Source organism: Phocoena phocoena, chromosome 10 (assembly GCF_963924675.1).
Source record: "Phocoena phocoena chromosome 10, mPhoPho1.1, whole genome shotgun sequence".
In the NCBI taxonomy this organism is placed as follows: Eukaryota; Metazoa; Chordata; class Mammalia; order Artiodactyla; family Phocoenidae; genus Phocoena; species Phocoena phocoena.
Window position 1 is genome coordinate 51,545,265 of NC_089228.1, and position 21,380 is coordinate 51,566,644.

Below are 21,380 nucleotides of genomic sequence, written 5' to 3' on the forward strand. Positions count from 1 at the left end.
AATTGTAAAAATCTTCCCAAGAAAAAAGGATCAGGTCACCTACAAAAGAATACTCAGCAGACTTTTCATCAGTAACACTGGATAGTAAAAGGCAAGGGAACAATGCCTTCAGGTTCTGAAGAAACATGATTTTAATTAATTCAACATATATTAAAGCCAGTATGGCTAAAAAAAAGGGGAACAAGGGACTAATGGGAAGCAATGATGTCAGGGAGGTAAGAGAGCCAACTCTGCTGTAAAGCTTTAGCTTTTACTCTGAGTGAGGCAAGAAGTCAACAGAGTTTTGAACAGAGACACATTCAGCCCGCCTGGTGGACAACAGACTGTGGGGAAGCAGCACTGGTGGAGGCCAGAGATTAGGACAGGTAGCTGCTGCAATAGGTGCAAGGGGTGATGGTGGCTCTGACCACAACAGCACGAGCAGAGGTGCTGAGAAGTGACTGGATTTTTAATACCTTTCAAAAGAAAATCCGATAGGATTTGCTGATGAATTCACTGAATGTGGGGAATGAAGTGAAACAATGTCAAGAGTGCCTCCAAGGTTTCTGACCTAAGCAGAATTTCAAACCAAATTCATGTGAGGGCAAAATACAGACATTTCCACAAAGAAGAGATTCAGAAATGTGACCTTTTCTGAGAAAGTTACTTAAGAGTATATTCCAGCAAAAGAGGAAGACACAGTAGCCAGAAAACAATGGCTCTAAACTAAGGGATAATAGTTATACAGCAGATTTAGATAGCAAACAGTCCAGATTCAAGCAAGAAAACAGTCGAGGCCAAAGGGAACAGAAGAGTCACTCAGGAAAAGGTGAGTCCAGAGAGATAAATAATAAGACCAAGAGTTTGCAAAGTCTTGAGAATATGATAAAAGCACAGAATGTGTGTGGTGGTGGAGCAATTAAAACTTCTAAAAACACACACACACGCACGCAGAGCCATATAAGAAAGTCACAGTCTAAATATGAAGCAACTCATCCAGTATATATGACAGAGAGTCGGTGAACTTAAAGAAGAATGAAATATATTCCAAGCAACAGATAAAAGTAAACTTTTTATATATAAGATATATATGCCAGCCTATTATATTTCCTATGAACCTTATCATCCCAGACTGTTGTCTTTCATTTTATTTTGACAATTTCTCACGTATAAGAGATTTTGTGAAAACTTTTTCCTGTAATTAAATCTTTTTTCCTTTATGATTTCTTCTATCACATCTAAAGTTAAATCAGGGTTTCTTTAAAATAAATGTTCAACTCTCCTTTCTTCAAAGAGCTCTTTTTTGTTAATATTGAACTTCATTCTTGTTTTTTTACCTGAGCTTTTCAAAATGACAACAGCTTGATTATAAATAAAAATAATTGTTCTAAAATTCAAACAATTGTTTAAACACACACACACACACACACACAAAAGAAAAAGAAAATAAATTAAAAATCACTCAATATCCTCCCAGAGTTACCCACTAATTTTTGGTGAATATCTTGACAAATAAGTACATACATGCTCACATACCCAATTTTTCACAAGTAGTACACTATACCATATTCAGGGTGCCTGGAATGCACAACTCCAGGAAGCAGCAATCACCCTGGTTTCTATATAAAAGGTGTTCCAAAGAGACCAGCTCTGGGGCCCCGAGTTACATCAATTCAAGGCAACAGCTCTCACCTGTAACAGGTCTTTTATTGGATATTCAATGGACAGAGATGTCTATGTCAACAAATATATATTTGCATTATCATTCTTAATATTCTAAATTATACAATATTCTAATGAATGGGCAGCCTGTGCTTTATTTAACCAAAACATTAGTGATGGACATTTAATTCCCAATATTTGCTACTAGAAATGCCTTGATGATCTACCTTCTGCTTTACTTATGCTCTCAATTTTTTGTGTGTCCCAATTCCTCTAGGACCTCAGTTCATCAACTTAACCTATCTCACTTAAATGTCTCCTGGTTCTCCTGCTACCTGCTCCTTATTCTCAGCCAAACAACTTGCTTGTCACAACAGCACTAGAAGTCCTTTTCTTGACTTTGCCTCCCTCTCAGCATAACACTCCCTTTGTCCCCAACTCTTTACTGTATATTTTCTGAACTGAGAAACCCACACATGCTGCTTGCACTTCACTTCCAGTCCACCCCTTGACGTGACGCAATCTGACTTCAGCATGCCCCTAGTGACACTTCTTTCTCTGCCAAATCCAGTGAATTCTACAACCTTCTATTTCTTGACCTCGGCCACAATGACTCTGTCAATGACATTTCGACATCAGAGTCACCTGAAGGTATTTTCAAAGGTATCAATTCCAGTGGCCCACCCTGAAATGTCCTCCTATCACATCTGGCATTCTGTATCTTTGTCTGTAAAGATATAATCTGTATTTCTAACATTCTCCCCAGATAACTGTAATATGCAGCCAGATTTGGGAACCACTGGACACAATCTCTGAAACTCTTCTGGCATTCAATCCCATTGTCTCTATTTCACCCTGGTTCCTCTGAGATTTGAAAGTCTTTTCTCAACCTCATTCCCAGGAACCTCTTCTTCTCATTCCCCTGAACGTTGTATTCCCTAGCTTGGCTTTCATATTTTTCCCAATCTACAATCTACCAGAGGAGATAAATTTATTATCTTTTAATGAAAATTGTTCCCAAATCTACATCTCGACCTCTTTTGAACTTTAAATATATTATTTCTAAATGCCAAAGAGAAACTTCTACCCAGATATAACACAGAAAAGTCAAACTCAACCTGTCTATTGAAAGGAATAATTAGCCACAGGTCAAACCAAGTTACAAACCTTAGAGTCAAACATCAACTCCTACTCTTTCTTCTGACAGCCAGCCAGCAGATCCATCAGTTTCATCTCTGAACCCTCTCTCAAACCCATCCCTTCCTTGACCCACATACACTATACCTAGTCAAATCTCTTCATCTCTCACCAGTCTAACTCGTCTATTTCTCTCTAGTCTCTGGACTTAGGCTTTCTGGAGTTATATCTGGCTTCATTAAATCTTTGCCATATGATCTTGGAAAGTCACTTAATCTTTCTAAGCCAGTTTGTGCAACTGGTGATAACAGTGCCTTTCTTCATTGGGCTGAGAAGGAATTTACTAAGATAATATGTGTAAAGCCCCTTCCACAGTGCCTGGGTGGAATAAGCTATCAACATATAAGAGGGAAGAGCACAAATTCACAGTACACTTACAGCTCTTCACAATCTACTCTCCAATGTCTTCACCCTCCATAATCCCCAATTCACCTAAGGTTTCAAGCCTTAACAATAATTATATCAATATGTATTACATATAGTAACACACTATATGACACTGTTATATAATATTATATAGTATATATTCTATGATGCATACACATTATATATATGTATTTCATATGTAATATAATACCCATATTATTGATTGTAGCTAATAGTTATTGAGCCTTGTTCTAAGGACTTTACACATATTCACTCATTTTATCCACAGAAGAACCCAATGAAATAAACAGTACTTCACAGTACTATTCCCCACTTCACAGAGGAGAAAGTTAACACACAGAAAGGTTAACATGATGAGCTGGTAGATCAAAAAGCCTTGTGACTTTCAGTTATAATATTCTACCTGTAATGTTATTTTCTACCTGGAAAAACCAAATTCATCCTTCAAGGCCTCACTCAAACATCACTTGCATTCAAACAGGCAGAATTAACCACTCCCTCATCTATGCTCCCGGAAGTTTGTTCACAGACTAATATACTCTCTACAATATTTTAGAATGATAGCTACCTTCCCAACCTGACTGAGTACAACTATCTTATTCATTTTTAAAACTATGACAGTGCCTGGCAAGGTGTAGGCTCTCTACAAATATTCGGAAATTTCATTAAAAGTTGAAGTTAGAAAGAAAATAAAACATAAAAATTTTTATTATTTACAAAGAGTCATAAGGAGAGCAATTTTAGAAACCTACAACAATACAAAGTGTTTAGAACAAATTTCCTATCATTTTTTATTTAAAAATTACATACCCAATTTTACAGATCCTCCAAAAAGTGAACCTTTATCAAAAGCATCCTTCCAGGTAAATGTCAAGCAGATCTTGATAAAAAGAGGAAAAAAAGAAAAGAAATTCATGTTACCTTCCTGAATCTCATTAAATATTAAGTCTCTTTCAAAGAAAAATCCACAGTGAAGAAAAGGACAAAAGCTTCAACCCATCTAAAATACTATATTCTCTAACCAACCAATTCCTTTTCCTTTTTGTGGACCATAAAATTTTCTTTTTTGAAAGTAAGATACTGGCACTAGGATATTTCAAATGGTCATTCTGCCTCAATAACTGAATACATTATTGTCTTCTTCAGAAAACACAATCTTACTCATCTTTACAAACACACAATGGCTTGAACAGAACAGATACTTAATAAACGATCATCAAATAAGCCAAGAGAAGTGAAGGCAACGAAGTAAGCTCTACAGGTTTCCCAGAGGATAAAATTTAAAACTATTCCATGATGACAGAAGTAGGAGAATGATTACCTTTCCAGGATAAAATGAGACAATATTTTATTTCTTGATCTGGGTGGTGGTTATACATATATATTCACTTTCTGAAGATTCAAGCTATATACATGATACTGTTCACTTTTATGTATGTATACGAATAAAAGTTTACTTAATTAAAAACTGCATCTCACTCTACTCTAAAATATTCCACACATGAAGGTTAAAAAGAACTTGGCCTCTTTTAAATTATGTATTGCAATCCAATACAAAATTTTTCAATTCTAGATTAGAGAAATTTTCAATACACACAAAACTAGAGAGAATAACACAAGGAACTCCCATACACCCATTAGCAGTTTTAGCCTTCTGCCCTTCTTGGTTCATCTACCCTCACTTCCTGACCCCAACCCCACTACACACATACTTTTTCTCCTGGAATATTTTAAAGCAAATCTTACCATATTATTTGACTTGTAAAAACTTTAGTACAAGAATGTTTAAAGTATTTTGTATGAACTATTTTAAAATTTAGAAATGCCACACAAAAACTTTTAACAAGTCTCCCAAATAAAACTGTAATAAATCATCAGCATTTTCAATATCTAGCCTTTAAGAGAAAGTAAGATTGACATTCTTATAGTGTAACATCTAATCATAGTATCTGCAAATTCATATGCAAATATAACTTGTGCAAATAATTTTTAAAGCATATAAAATGAGACTAGTACTCCCTGAATCATACAGTTTCCTTTATTCTGTAAAAACCAAAGGAAAGGGCACCACAGATTATATTAGTCAAAAGATCCTATTGATTAAAAACTGCAAGAAAAAAAATGCAGTCCAATGCACTAAATGAGCCCAGATGTGACTGAGGAATGGCATGAATAGAATTTCCAAGAGACTCTTTACAATGGGCTTAAAGTTTCTAATTTGTATTTTTAAAGTCTCATAAAAACCTAGGGATAGTGAAGACGCACCATTTATTTTAATAAAATACCATGGGTAGGAGGAAATGAGTTATTTACCATTATCATATAAGTTTAAAACAAATTAAAATTAATGACTTACCTGGTTTTCAGAAAATGGGAATTTGGGTTCAATGGAACAGATCTGATCATAGTATCTAAAAAAAGAGCAAATTTGTTTATTTTTTTGTTTCCCTTGACTGAGGAGACATATTCAAAAAAATATTACGAAGACTCATGTCAAACAGCGTACTATGTTTTCTTGTAGAAGTTTTATGGTTTCAAGCCTTACATTTAAAAGTCTTTAATCCATTTTGAATTTATTTTTGTGCATGGTGTGAGAAAGTAGTCCTGTTTTCCCAACACCATTTATTGAAGAGGCTGTCTTTTCCTTACTGCATAGGAGATTAAGAGGTATAAATGTCCTGTTGCAAAATAAATGAGTTACGAATATGGAATGTACAATATGGGGAATATGGTCAAAAATTATGTAATACCTTTGTACGGTGATAGATGGCATCTAGACTTGTGGTGATTATTTTGAAATGTACCAAAATATCAAATCACTATGTTGTGTGACAGAAACTAACATAGTGTTGTAGGTCAATTATATTCCAAAAACAAACATAGAAACAGAGATCAGATGTGTGGTTACCAGAGGTGGGGGGCTGAGGGGAGTGGGAACTGGATGAAGGCAGTCAAAAGGTACAAACTTCCAGTTACAAGATAAATAAGTACTAGGGATTGTTAAGTACCACATGATAAATATAATGAACACTGCTGTGTGTTCTATGTGAAAGTTAAGAGAGTAAATCCTAAGAGTTCTCATCACAAGGAAAAGAAAACTTTTTTCTATTTCTTTAATATTGTATCTATATGAGATGATGGATACTCACTAAACTTGTTGTGGTCATCATTTCATGATGCATATAAGTCAAACCATTATGCTGTACACCTTAAAAGAAAACTTTTTTTCTATTTCTTTAATATTGTATCTATATGAGATGACGGATACTCACTAAACTTACTGTGGTCATCATTTCATGATGCATATAAGTCAAACCATTATGCTGTACACCTTAAACTTATACAGTGCTATGTGTCAATTATATCTCAATAAAACAGGAAGAAAAAAGAACCTTAAAAATAATTTATTGGGGCTTCCCTGGTGGCGCAGTGGTTGAGAGTCCGCCTGCCGATGCAGGGGACACGGGTTCATGCCCTGGTCCAGGAAGATCCCACATGCCGCGGAGCGGCTGGGCCCGTGAGCCATGGCCGCTGAGCCTGCGCGTCCGGAGCCTGTGCTCCGCAATGGGAGAGGCCACAACAGTGAGAGACCCGCATAACGCAAAAAAAAAAAAAAAAAAATAATTTATTAATTAAATATAAAAACCGGTCAAAATTTTAAATTACCAAAGCTAAATATTACACACATTTATGTAAACACAACTGGAGTACACTAAAATTATACGTGTTAACTTTGAGTGGACCACAAATCAGATTTCAATCAGCCATTTTAAAGTTAATTAACGTAGTCTTTTTTTTTTTGGTTGCACCAGGTCTTAGCTGCGACATGCATGTGGGATCTAGTTCCCTGACCAGGGATCGAACCCAGGCCCGCTGCATTGGGAGCGCAGCACCTTATCCACTGCACCACCAGGGAAGTCCCACACAGTCTTTTAATGTGTAAACCTGTATCTAAAATGCATGCAATGAAAAAACTGTCAAAAAAAACCTCTTACCACCAAAGAAAAATACTTATCAACTATTATTGGCTAAAAGCAAACTAATATCTGCCTAGGTAACCAATGTATATCTTAAAATACTATTTCTTATTAAGATAACTTTATATCCATTGGGCAGATTAACACCTCTGGTAAACTACTGATTAAAAACAGGTTTACCAACTTTCCCATATGATTTGGGTATGTCCTCTCCTGTCCATCTCCACCACTGCTACACAGTCAACAATTCCACTCTCCCTTGAATGTAAACTAATCCAAAAGTTCCCTAGCCAGTCGCCCTGTCTCCTCTTCTCCTTTCTCATTCTCTTCAATGTGTTCTCCACACAGCAGCCAGAATGATTATCAAACATGAGGCAGTCTTCCCCTATCAGGCTGACTTCTGAGCTAGCAAGGGGGTTGGGGGGGGGTGTCCAAGGCCAAGCTTTCTAACTGGCCTGTAATCTTTCTTCCTTCCCTTATCACCTCCCTGCTCCTCCACCCCCATCACCATGGCTCTTTGCAATTGTTATTTCTGAGGCCAAGTTTTCCAGAGGGGTGGGAGCAACATGTCAGAGATCAAGTTTGGGGCTGCCATGGCCACAAGTTTGGTTACACAGAGGAAGAATTGAGCAATTAGGTAAATACAATGAAGATAATGGGAGTCAGGCTTCTAACTACCAGAGAAAGGAGTTACAAACATGGGAAGGTGGACAGCTAGAAGAAATGCTGGCTTTGGATCGGAACGGGAGGTAACAGTGTGAACTCATTTTTTAATACAATGTAATACAGATACAAAAGAGGTATAAATATGTGTGTGTATGTATTTCCTAAATGTATATGCTGAGAGGTCCTAGAAGCAATAATACCTAAGTAGCAATAAGCACACCTAGAGGCCAGATAAATAGTACTATGCATTAAACGGAGCCAGCCAGTCCTTAGAGAAATTGCTGGCTCCATGGCTGCAACTGAGAAAATTCAAGCGGCAAGCCTAAAACATCTAGCTATGCTAGGAAGTTAAGGACTCAAAAAATGATGAGGATATGTCAGAAGAACACAGGAACTAGCTTTAAGCAGCTCCTACTAGCCAAGTCCAGAATAATTCAAATAAATAACAAATCATAACCCACTAAGGAAAATAAGAACACCGTTCTAAAGTAAACAAAACAAACAGGTGAATAGGGAAAGCTCTACCCTACTGTACAATGCCAACTAATAAATCTAGAAGAAACAATGAAGTGAGAAATGTCACCATTTGGCATCTTTCATAATATAATATCTGATTCAGGTAAAATCATTAATGGAAGCTAAAACACAGAAGTTTGATGGAAACAGGATATTACAAAGTTGCAAAGTACCTCCCCACAAAATACTAATTAGTATAACTTATTAATTGTAAGGCCAAAAAATCTGGCAGACAGCATCTTAACAAAGTGATAAAAGTTAAACATTATCAGCAATGGGACAAACCAACCTCGTGTTTTTCCTAATATGCACTAAAAAGAACACGGCATCACTTGGGTGGTACTAGAGCCCCCAAATGCGTAAAACACAAGAAAATATGAGGCAAGCCCTTACTGAGGGACATTCTACAAAGTAAGCAGCCAGTACTCTTCAAAAATGCCAACATGGTGAACGACAAGGAAAAACTGAGGAACTATTCCAGATTGAAGGAGACTAAAAAGGCAATTAAATGCAATGCCAAGATCTGGGATTAGATCCTGGACCTGTAAACAACATTATTGGGAAAATCAGCAAAATCTGAATGAGTTTTGTAGATTAAATGGTAATATTCAATCAATGTTAATTTCCTGATTTTGAAAGCTGTACTTTGGTTATGTAGGAGAGTATTCTTGCATTCCCATTATACTTATAATTACATCCAAAACTTTTGACATCATTCAACTCTCCAGCCTCAACTCAGAATATTCACTACACATTCTAGGCACTAAAATGCTATGCTCTCTCCTGGCTCAGGGCTTTCACCCATTTTTTTCCCCCATACCTGGAAATTTTCCCATCACAATTTCCCCTTTTTCTTGTCCTCGTTCATTCACTCATTCAACAAACATATACTACAAGTTTACTATGCACCAAACACAGTTCTAGGACATAGGAATTCAGCAGAACATAAGCATTTAAAAATTTGCACCCTTGTAAAGCTTACTTTTTGAGTGGGAGACAAAACAAGATAAAGTAAAAATGTAGTAAAGTAGATAGTGCTAAGTGCAGTGGCACTTAAAGAAGTGAGAGAAATAAGGTATGTGTATGGGGTGAGGTGAGAAGGCTGTAGTTTTTTCAGATAACATGGTCATTTGACTACATAAAAGTAAAAAATAAAAAATTTTGAAACATCCTGGGGGCTTCCCTGGTGGTGCAGTGGTTAAGAATCCACCTGCCAATGCAGGGGACATGGGTTCAAGCCCTGGTCCGGAAAGATCCCACATGCCGCAGAGCAACTAAGCCCATGTGCCACAACTACTGAGCCTGCACTCTAGAGCCCACGAGCCACAACTACTGAGCCCATGTGCCACAACTACTGAGCACATGTGCCACAACTACTGAAGCCCGTGCGCCTAGAGCCCGCGCTCCACAACAAGACAAGCCACCACAATGAGAAGCCCACTCACTGCAACAAAGAGTAGCCCCCGCTTGCCACAACTGGAGAAAGCCCATGCGCAGCAACGAAGACCCAAGGCAGCCAAAAGTAAATAAATAAAATACATAAAAAATTTTTTAACAATCATGAATAATAGAGAGGGCATGAAGGAAGTGATGGGATGTGAGGGAAAAGCATTACCAGTCAAGGGAAGAGCAAGTGCCAAAAAGCTGAGACCAGAGTATGCCTGAAAAGATCTCTGCCATGATTAGGAGGCATACGGCCAGAGAGTGAGCACTGGAGAAAATCGTGGGACATTAAATCAAGGAAGTAATGATGCCTGGAGTGCAACTTGTAAGACTTTTGGCTTCTACTATAGAGTAAGAGGAGGAAGCATCCAGAGGGTTTGGACAAGAGTAACACGAGCTAATCCATTTTCAGAGTCACCCTGGTTGCTATGTAGAAAACTGACTTGCAGGTGTGCCAGGGCATAAGTACAGACAAGTCAGAAAGCTACTGCAGTAATCCAGTAAACAGATGATCCACGGTGGTGGCAGAAATGATAGAGGCACTCAATCTCACTCCTTTTCTAAATTAGTTCCCCTCTCCATATTTATAATCTTAGGCCCCTGAATTTTTCCTTCACAGAATTTACCACAGTTGGTAATATATTTATTTGCGGGACTTTGTTTAATGTCTTTTCTCTCAAAGGACTGTAACAGAAACTGGGTCTATTTGCTCAGTTTCATTGCTAGCTCCAAACAAATGAATCAGTAAAATGCAAAGTTTTTAAAAGGCAACTTTTTTTAATCTCTGAAAAGTAAAACCTGAGATTCTCTGTTTTGGTAATAAACAGGAGCTACCAAAGAACGTGTCCATAAGGAGAGACTAGCAAGTACCAAGACCCTGAGGCAACAATGTGCAAGGAGGCCGACAGGGCTATAGGGCGGGGACTGGCACACTTTTTCTGAAAAGGGCTATTCTAGGCTTAGCCAAAAAAGAGGCAAAATCAAGGATAAAATGTAGGTACTTGTTATAACAAGAAAGAAAACTCCTGCCCTGCCCTGGGTGCTTTTTACCTGGGTTGGGCCATCTCAGATGGTGGGTACACTAAGTACACAGCTATCTAATTGCCATTAGCTGGAGACTTCTCTGAGGGAAGAGGATCCAGTCTGGTGTTAAGAAGCCCAGGGGAGGCTGGTGAGTAGTGGCGAATACAGTCTGTTTCACTCTCTGCCCCAGTGACACTCAAATATCAGCACGCCCTTCTCTCCTGCCAGAGAGTCCAGCCATCTCAAACTTGGGCGGCTGGTACAGCTGGCAGGAGAGAGGGCAATTTGCTGAGTCACCAAGTTCCGGTGTGAGATTACACCATTCACCGCCAAGCCACTGCCAAGCAGAAAACCCAACGTGTAGGGCACCTGAGCAAGCCCTGGGCAGCAGTGAGGCACGGCTACTGGCCAGAGAAGCAAACACTTGGAATAAAGGGGAGGATGGGGCAGAGGGGAGCACCCCAGCTAACTCTCCAAGGCTCACAACGCTAGAGTGGTGCCCTGGACCATACAAAAACAGGCAGCTGGGCAGGCCTCTGCTCTACAGACAGCAAGGAAGGAAGTAGGAGGAGATGAAGCTACTTGCTCTGCAAGTGAATCAGGAAAAAAAAGAAAGGCTAAAGAGAATGTACTAAAATTTTATACCTACCCTATTTACTCCAAAGCTTTTTGGGGTCAACTCTGAAAACGTATGTGGGGTAACAGCGCATGTATTATCCTACATTTAAATGACTAGGAAGATACGCGATGGAATCTTCAAAGTAAAATAGCTGTCTTAAGACAGGTTATATAATATGAAATATAAGTATGAAAAAATGAAATATAAGTACTGTACAACACTCATTGGAAATCAATAATATCTGACTTCATAATATGGAGTAAACTCCAACAAAGAGACCAACTAATGCTTTTCAAAAGAAAATAGCCATTGCTAACTGCAGGTACCACAGGGAAAATGCTGTTCCTACAGTACGAAGTACAGTAAGCTATCCTTTCAATATAGTTCCACCACATACGACCCCTCATAGTTCAGCCTAATTCTCAGCTATCAAAGCTCTCTAGAGACGGAACAAGAGCAGAACAAGAGCAGAACAAGAGAATCTACCACACCCCTCTCTTTATCATTTAAATATGCTTTACTCAATCAGCAGATTCTATCCCAGGGTATACCTCTAACAAATTAGAGCTAGGCTGCAAGTTTTCCACAAGTGGGGAGAGAGAAAGGCAGTATGCTACACCAGAGTACTGGTGTAGCAAAAAAAAAAAAAAAGAATCTGTACCGTTAAAGATTTTATTTTAAAAATAAGTAAAAAAAAAAAAAAATTAACTATAAAATCCTAAACATAAAAAGGTAAGTCAGACAACCCTGAGTTTGAATCCCAACGCCACCAACTCTTAGCTGTGTGACTGCATGCAAGTTACTCCTCAACCTCTCTAAACCCTTCCTAAAGTGAGGGCAAAACCTCATTTAATTTAAGCATGAGGGACAAATGATACAATATATACTCAAAGCTTAAAATATTGCCTGGACACACTGCACATGTTGGAAAAACGGTAGCTACAGATTCTTATTTTACAACTATTCATAAGTGTTTTACATGTTCTCCAGTATTTCATAAAACTCAATCACTTTAGAGCACATATCTAAGAACTCAACGTTTAAAATCATGGGGAAATAAAAAGGAAATAAATATATTTCTTTTAATATACCAGTGATAGGTACAGGACAAATTCCCATTAGAAATTCTAGTTTTAAAGTTTTTTTTAAGGGGAAGCTGTGAAGACTGAGAACAACCAATCTACGTTAGGCAAAGTGATACTGCAACGCAAATTCACGTAACCCATCCAGCTCCAGCCAGTACTGAGGGCTGGGCAACTCCCAGCCCACCAACCAGAGACAGAAACAAGAGAGCTGGGCCAGATATTGATCAAAGTTAACAGATGCCTCCTGAACCTTATTTTCACACTTCTTTCTTTGCCCAATTTACCTCATGAAGAATCACTAATGAAGCACTACTGCAGCAGAGTACGGCAGAAAGTAAATAGTCAGGGAGTCAAGAAGTCAAGATCTTAGTCTAACTCTATCACAAAGCTAGCTGCGTGGCTTAAACCTCCTGTGTGCAGAAGATTCTGAGAAGATTCTCTCTAGGGTTACAAAGAGTGAAGAAAATCCTGACAAGCTATTTTATTTATTAAACATTAGAAAAGTCAGAACACAGAAAAGCAGAGATTTAAAATATTCCTTTAAATTTTCAAGTTTATTCATTTATGCACAATAAAATTACTGAGCCAATTTAAGGTCTGGCTACTACAGATACTCCTTGAGACCAAGGGTCAGGTATTATATATCTTTATATTCCCCACACTGTTTTATTAACAAATTGTAGCAACGTCATTAGGACTAATATTATCTCAATATCTTAAGCAACAATCAGAATGTAAGCAACAGCTTGAGAAGTAAAATGGAGCAGCAATATTTTCTTTCTTGATCTGTAAAACACTAATGCTGGGATAAAATTTCAGAAATTATGAAACTAATTCCATCACCTTTATTTTACAAATGAAAAAGATACTACCATAATGCAGCAAACTAAGTATTAACCCACAAAAAAGTGACACACAGCTATTTAGAAATTTTACAAAATCCATATAAAGGACTCTTGAGTTAAAGAAAACTAAAATTACAAACTATTAAAAAATGTCAACAAGAATACTATATACCGGGGACTTCCCTGGTGGCACAGTGGTTAAGAATACACCTGCCAATGCAGGGTACCACAGGTTCGAGCCCTGCTCTGGGAAGATACCACATGCCGCGAAGCAACTAAGTCCTTGCACCACAACTACTGAGCCTATGATCTAGAGCCCACAAGCCACAACTACTGAAGCCTGCACGTCACAACTACTGGGCCTGTGTGCCTAGAGCCCGTGCTCTGCAACAAGAGAAGCCACCGCAATGAGAAGCCCACGCACCGCAACGAAGAGTAGCCCTGCTTGCCTCAACTAGAGAAAGCCCAGGGACAGCAACAAAGGCCCAACGCAGCAAAAAATAAAATAACTAAATTTATTTAAAAAAAAAGACACATGCACCCCAATGTTCATTGCAGCACTATTTACAATAGCCAGGACATGGAAGCAACCTAAATATCCATCAACAGAAGAATGGATAAAGAAGATGTGGTTATATATATATATATATATATATATATATATATATATATATATACACACACACACACACACACACACACACAATGGAATACTACTCAGCCATAAAAAGGAACAAAACTGGGTCATTTGTAGAGACGTGGGTGGACCTAGAGATAGTCATACAGAGTGAAGTTAAGTCGGAAAGAGAAAAACAAATATTGTATATTAATGCGTATATGTGCAATCTAAAAAAATGGTATAGATGATCTTATTTGCAAAGCAGAAATAGAGACACAGACATAGAGAACAAACATATGGATACGGGGAGGGGGATGAATTGGGAGATGGGTACTGACATATATATACTATTGATACTATGTATAAAATAGATAACTAATGAGAACCTACTGTATAGCACAGGGAACCTTACTCAATGCTCTGCAGTGACCTGAATGGGAAGGAAATCCAAAAAAGGGAGGATATAAGTATACATATAGCTGATTCGCTTTGCTGTACAGTAGAAACTAACACAACGCTGTAAAGTGACTATACTCTGATAAAAATTTTCTTAAAAATTCCTTTACCTATCCTACCCTTCTATTAGATGTGGACACACATAATGGCCAATAACACATGAGCAGGGTATTCCGGGGCAGTTTCCAGGAAACATCGTGGAGGCTGAGCCCTCTGCCTTCTTTCTCCCTCCCTCCATCCTCCTAAAACTTGGGTATGACTGCTATCCGGACCTTGAGAGCAAAGACTCTAGGTTTTACAGAGCAGCTCACTGGAGGAGCCAGAGCCTGAGCCTGATGAACTTCACAGAACCACTACACCATCCCTAGGCTACCAGAACTACCCATCCACCAACTTTTCACACAGAGTAAAATCATAATTTTTTTTCAATTTATTTTTTGGCTGCATTGGGTCTTCATTGCTGCATGCAGGCTTTCTCTAGTTGCAACGAGTGGGGGCTACTCTTCGTTGTGGTGCACGGGCTTCTCATTGCAGTGGCTTCTCTTGCTGCGGAGCACTGGGCTCTATGCATGCAGGCTTCAGTAGTTGCAGCATATGGGCTCAGTAATTGAGGCACATGGGCCCTAGAGCACACGGGCTTCACTAGTTGCAGCGTGCGGGCTCAGTAGTTGTGGTGCACGGGCTTAGTTGCTCCACAGCATGTGGGATCTTCCCAGACCGGGGATCGAACCCATGTCCCCTGCACTGGCAGGCAGATTCTTAACCACTGAGCCACGAGGGAAGTCCTAAAATCATAATTTAACTCACTGACAATTTGAGATCTACCACACGCAGATGACTTCACCCCTAACACAGCAACATAAATAATATAAAACTAAAACAGATAATATAAAAAACTGCATACATGACTGCTGAGATCCTCAACCTCCATTCCCCCTGACCAAATTTCAGAAAGCTGACAACCAGGCTTTTTCATGGAACGAGACTGGAAGCTTTCTCTCTAAAGAAACTAATCACAACAAAAGACATGGAAGGTGGTATCTGGAACTTCCCCCTCCCCCCCCAAAAAACCCAGCAGGGTTCCCATCTGATCACCTAGTGTAAAATTCACTATTTACCAAGGCTCTCCTAATCAATTTGTAGTTAAAGTCACTTTACAAAGGATGACATTCACTCTTAATATTATAACTCATAAATGTATATTTTAGGAAATTTTAATAGGTCATCTAGAAGTTAGTAACAATAAAAAAGGCAAGTCACTGAACCTATATGTAGAGCTGTGTATCATTACCAAGCTAGCTTCTCTTCTTTAGGAATTAGATTAAGCCCTCTTTTTTTAAAATTTTATTTAAAAGTTCATTAAGTTTAAAATATGTAAATTAATGTTCAGTTTACACAATTATCCAAATATAATTATTAAAAGTAAGACAATCTGCTTGATTGGATGAACACCCCACAATTGTTTCATTTTTACAGCATGTATACCAAAGGTACTTTTGTACACACCTCCATTTAATAGACTGTACTAATATCTATTAGTTTACCCTAACTCTCCTAGAACAGCAAGAAGTGAAAAAAGCGTAGCTGTTGAACGAATGTGTTAATATGAGGATAATACAGACAACTAAAGAAATAGTTTCAAAGAGACTATCTCCTCAACAGCCCTAGAACCTAGGAACAGTTCCCACATTTACACCTTGGAAAAGACTAAAGGAATGAACAAATGAACAAAGTTTTAAACTTCACAGAACCACTACTCACTATTCTCTCATCTTTTAGTCTCTGAAGACTACACACTCCTTAAGGGCTGAGACCAAACCTAATGTATTCATATGTACATTATACACAACCCAAGCTTTTTTAATACTACTAATGAAAAATCGTCACTGAATGCCACTCATGTCTACATAAGAAATGTACTGGAGATTTTTTTAAAGTATGTTAATTCTAAAGAATGGCTAAGTATTCATAGGTTAATTTTTTTTATATTTGTTTCTTTTTTAAATATTTTTAAATTTTATTTATTTTTGGCTGTGTTGGGTCTTTGTTGCTGCGCGCGGGCTTTCTCTAGTTGCGGCAAGCGGGGGCTACTCTTCGAGTGGGCGCTACTCTTTGCTGTGGTGCACGGGCTTCTTATTGCAGTGGTTTCTCTTGCTGCGGAGCATGGGCTCTAGGTGCATGGGCTTCAGTAGTTGTGGCACACAGGCTCAGTAGTTGTGGCTCATGGGCTCCAGAGCACAGGCTCTGTAGTTGTGGCACTTAGCTGCTCCACGGCATGTGGGATCTTCCCGGACCAGGGCTCGAACCCGTGTCCCCTGCATTGGCAGGCAGATTCTTAACCACTGAACCACCAGGGAAGCCCTAACTTTTTAAAAAGCTTATACTAAGTATCAAGTTAGTGGTCTTTGCAACCCAACAGTCTTATCTTTAAAACTGACACCAAGGGGTCATCATCTCTCTAAGCAATCTATTCAGTAGCCTCCTTCTGGAGAACCAGCTCTTTCCCAGTCCATACTAATATTACTTTAATCCATGCTGCATGGAGAAATTAAACCAGCAGAGTGACTCAGACAAGGGCAATTAAATTAGGCCATTTCCCACCACCATACATGGGCACAAGCCAACCCAATCAGAGGCCTCCATGGACTTTCGCCAGGGTGTAGGAGAAAAGCACTCTTACCTAAGATCCTGAGTGTTAAGACCACTGTAATTACAGGAGAGCCAAGATCCTGAGTGCTAAGACCACTGTAATTACAGGAGAGCCAGTGGCCATCTCTCCCAATAGAGAAACAAAGCTCTCCTAAGAGGTAATCATCATAGAGGCAGGATGGTCTCCTGGAATGCCTAAAGATAAGGAAGCAATATTCCTTGACTTTGCAGTTACTAAGCTAGTTTGACCTGAGCTGCTCCTACCTGCATACTAATACAGCTGTGTTTTTCCTGTGAAACAAGGAGAATATGTTACACATAGGAAATGAGATCATTAACAAGATGGGTGAAATAAATTTTTTTAACTATAAAGTGCTATAAAAATGTTCTGCCATCCTAACTAGAAAGAACTACAAAAGGAACTCTCCTTAAATACAGCCTGAACTCAATAAACATTTGCTAAGATAACAAATTTACTCCAATATCTGCATACCTGTTTGTGAACAAACTGATTAAAAGCAATCTATCTTGAACGTTAATGTCACTCAAGTTTAACTTCAAATAATGGCAGCTCCTAACCTATGGAATTCTCCATTTGTCGTTCAGTTACGATGAACCTAGGAAGATGGCTCATTCCGGTGGACAGGGTAGTACGTAATAAACATGGGTTCCAGTGTTCCAATTCTGCCACTTCCCTGAAGCAACTACGATTACGAAATCCAAACCTGGCCAAGAAAGTTTCGCAGTGATGCAAAAACTGGGGACGAGAGGAGTCTCAGAGACCCCCTCCCCCCACCAAAAAGTGAAGAAAACCAGTTCTGGGTAAATGTGGCAAGAGAGATCAGTACGTGGCTGACCGTTCCTCCCAGGTGGCCGACGGCCCGAGCCTCGGTGGACCAAGGGCTAGGGCGGGCAGCTAGGGGAAGCGGGTCGGGTCCCCGGGGCCTTCGAGGCCGCTCCTGCTCAGCAGGAAGGAATGCAGACCACACCTACGCGCCCGGCCACCAGGGGCAGGACGGCCGGCCCGGGCAGTGGGTGTGAAGGAGGGACGCAGGAAGAGAGAAGGAAGCAAGGGGAGCAGCAGGCCGCCGACGGCCTCCCCCCGCCCGGCCCCAGGCCCACCTCAGCAGCGTCTCGAGCGCGCCCTCGTGCTTGTCCAGCGGGCGGCCGAGCGCGGCGCGGCGCAGCTTGCTGAGCTCCTCCGCCGCGCGGCAGTACTGGGCCTGCTCCTCCCCGCCGCTCGGGTACGTCTGCTGGATGAACTTCACCAGCGGCTTGGCCAGGTCCACCTCCGAGGTCTTCTTCAGCTGCACTGAGACGAACGTCGCCATGGCGAGCGCCTCGGCCGCCCTTCGGGCCAAAGACCGCGGGACGGCGACGAAGGCCGAGGCGCGCGGGGTACCGGACGGGCGGACTGACGGGCTGACAGAGCTCCGCTCGGCCTGCGCTTCGGGTCTGGCCACTTCCGGGAGCTATCGCGCAGGCGCAGTCGGCGCGCCGCCTCCGGTCACGTGAGGGAGACCGGGCGCCGGCGCTGCTCACCTGGGGCCCCACTCTTCCTGCGCCCAGCCTTACGGCGCCGGCTTTCTCCACAGGCGGAATTTTCTCATTCCTCCGTACTTCCTCGGCAGGTGGGCAGAGTGCTTTCACGTAAAGATAATTCTTCCTCCGCTCTAACAATTTCCCGGGGAAGTGCTCCAGTTACCGCCACGTGCGCGAGTTTGCAGCCACCCGTCCAAGACCTGGCAGCCTCAGGGTTATTGTGACCTATGGTAATTCATTCAGCGGGCTGCTGTGTATGAATACCGTGTGCACAGTGAGCCGAGTAGGCAAGGTCCTGGCTATTGTCAGGTAAGGACACAGATATTAAGGTGGACCAAAAAAGTATCTTGGTACAAAAAGCAGGGTGCTTGGCATGTAAGGGTATGAGGGTCCCTCGAAAGAACCTAGTTTAAACAATAATAATTATTAAATAATTAGAGAAGTCTTTTCTGAGGAGGTGAACTTTAAAAGACCTGCAATTTGAGAAGATGCTTGACATTAGGAGAAGGGAAGAGTGGCCGGGAGAGTAGTGGCTGGGGAGAGCCTCCCAGACCAAGGGGCAATGGCCCTAGGAGGCAAGCACTTCCCATGTTCAGGGAGTGGAAGCAAACAGTGTGGCAAAAACTTAATAAACAAGTAGAGAATGGGATGAAATAAAGTTGGAAGAGTAAACAGGCATCAAATCGTTCAGAACCTTGTAAGCCAAGTTAAAGAATTTGTATTGTAGAATAAATGGAAAGGAGGCTATAAATGCCATTTAAGAAACGGTGACATGATACAATTTATCAATACATTTTTAAAAGGCCATTCTGTGCATCAATCTGATGGGATGTCATATGAAGTATACAATATCGTCATCTATGATCTATTCCAGGCAAAAATGTTTAACTTGAATCTGTCAATTCTTTGCATCTAACACACAATTTATAAAGAAGTACAGGGGATAGAAGAGCAAACTAAATGATACCATGAAAAGTAACCAAACAAATCCAGAAGGTGGAACATTAGGCAGAATAACTGACCCCATCTCTTTAAAAAATTATAGTTATAAAAAAGCCACTGCTCTGTAAAAGAAATTTGAGGGACATAGAATCTGGATTGAATCCTGATTTGAACAGACCAGCTATGAAATGCGTTTTCAGGACAATTGAAGAACTTTGAACATAGATGGACTGAATATGAGATGAAAATGTATTGCCATGGAAAGGTGGAGATCATTAACTGAAAAGAGCAAGTCACAAAACAGTATGTATGTTACAATATCTCATTTTGATTATAAAATGCACATATGTGTATTTATTTACTATGAAAAAAGATCTAGAAGGATTATACCCTAAGGAATTAGCAGTTGTAATCTTTAGAAGTGGAAATGTCTTATTTTCTTTATTTGTTGCCTATCTTTTTTGTGTAATTTTTTACAGAATATATACTACTTTTGTTACAAAAGTTTATTTGGCCACAGTTTTTTTTAATTTTTAAAAGTTTATTTTAGTTAAAATGTTCCAGGTTAAAATAAATAAAGTAGCCACTCTGGGTGCTATGTAGAGAATGTATTAGAGGAAGGCAAGGTAGAAGCGTGGAGCCAAATCATGAAACCATTTCAGAAATCCAGGCAAGGGATCATGAAAGCTAGCATTAGCAGTAGTAAGCCAGACTCCCAGATTTGGGGCCTGAACATCTGAGCTGTCAGTGGAATCATTTACTGACATATTAAAAAAATATAAAAAACTGATGGATAATCCACTGATGGGCCCAGAGGATGGAAAGTGTTTATACCAAGCATTCAAGTGGAGTCATTAAATTGACAATTGGGTATATGAGATTAGAGCTCCAAGAAGAGATCTTGTTTGGGAATCAACAGTTGGCATACACATTAATTTTAAGCCTCTGGGCCTAGAAAGGAACACAAAGAAATAGAAATAGATCAGAAGCTGTCAGGAAATAGAATATCAGATTATGTGTTTTTTTAAGACAGAAGATAGTATTTTGTAGGTTGGCTGACAGGACTGATCCACTGGGGAGAGAATGAAGATTCAGAAGAGCTGAGGATAACCAAAGGAGCCAAGTGCATGAAAAGAGGAGAGGAAAGGGTAACCAGAGTAGGGAGGGTACAAGAGAAGGGATTAACTGTCAGAAAGATGAGGGATGTGTCATTTGTTGAGGCAGATGGAGGGAAAAAGGAAATGAATATAGATGTGTTTAAGTTTGGCATTGATCGAGGAAAGATTAAGGTGATCTTATCTGATAAAACATGATCTGTCTCTGCATGTCTCTCAAACTTTATGTTTTGCCACTTGTTCCTCATGTATTACTGCCCAGTCATGTTGGTCTTACTTCAGTTTCTCAAACTCTCACTAAGATCTTTCTTTCCTCATATGACCTGAAATAATTTACCCCTTTCTTCATATCTTGGAAGAAATGTCTCCTCCCCATAACACCGTCTAAAGTAGATTCCCCCCTTGTTAGTGTCTAACTCAGCCATTGTTTATTTGCTTCATAACACTTATCCTAACTAGCAGGTTTTTTGTTACCTGATTAATTTTTTTCTGACTTTCTCACTAGAATGTAAACTCCTTAAGGACAAAAACTGTGTTTGTTTTGTAACTGTTAAGTCTCTAGCACTTGGCACTTAGTAGGCAACTCAGTAAATATTTTTGAATGAGTCAATGAGTTTCACTGCTTGCAAAAAAATAAAAAGGTTTCTGCTATCAAAAT

At 39.7% G+C, this 21,380-nt stretch overlaps 1 protein-coding gene across 2 annotated transcripts in view; it reads right to left on the reverse strand.

Moving 5' to 3' along the window:
• PDCD6IP (programmed cell death 6 interacting protein) overlaps positions 1 to 18,454 on the reverse strand; it is a 59,426-nt gene extending 40,972 nt beyond the window's left edge. For both annotated transcript variants that reach the window (XM_065884798.1, XM_065884797.1), the window contains exons 1-3: positions 18,246 to 18,454; positions 5,582 to 5,636; positions 4,036 to 4,105 (exon numbers count right to left, since the gene is read on the reverse strand). In XM_065884798.1, coding sequence (XP_065740870.1) covers positions 4,036 to 4,105; positions 5,582 to 5,636; positions 18,246 to 18,454 — 334 coding nt within the window. The remainder of the gene's footprint in view (positions 1 to 4,035; positions 4,106 to 5,581; positions 5,637 to 18,245) is intronic.
• Positions 18,455 to 21,380: the final 2,926 nt, after the last annotated feature.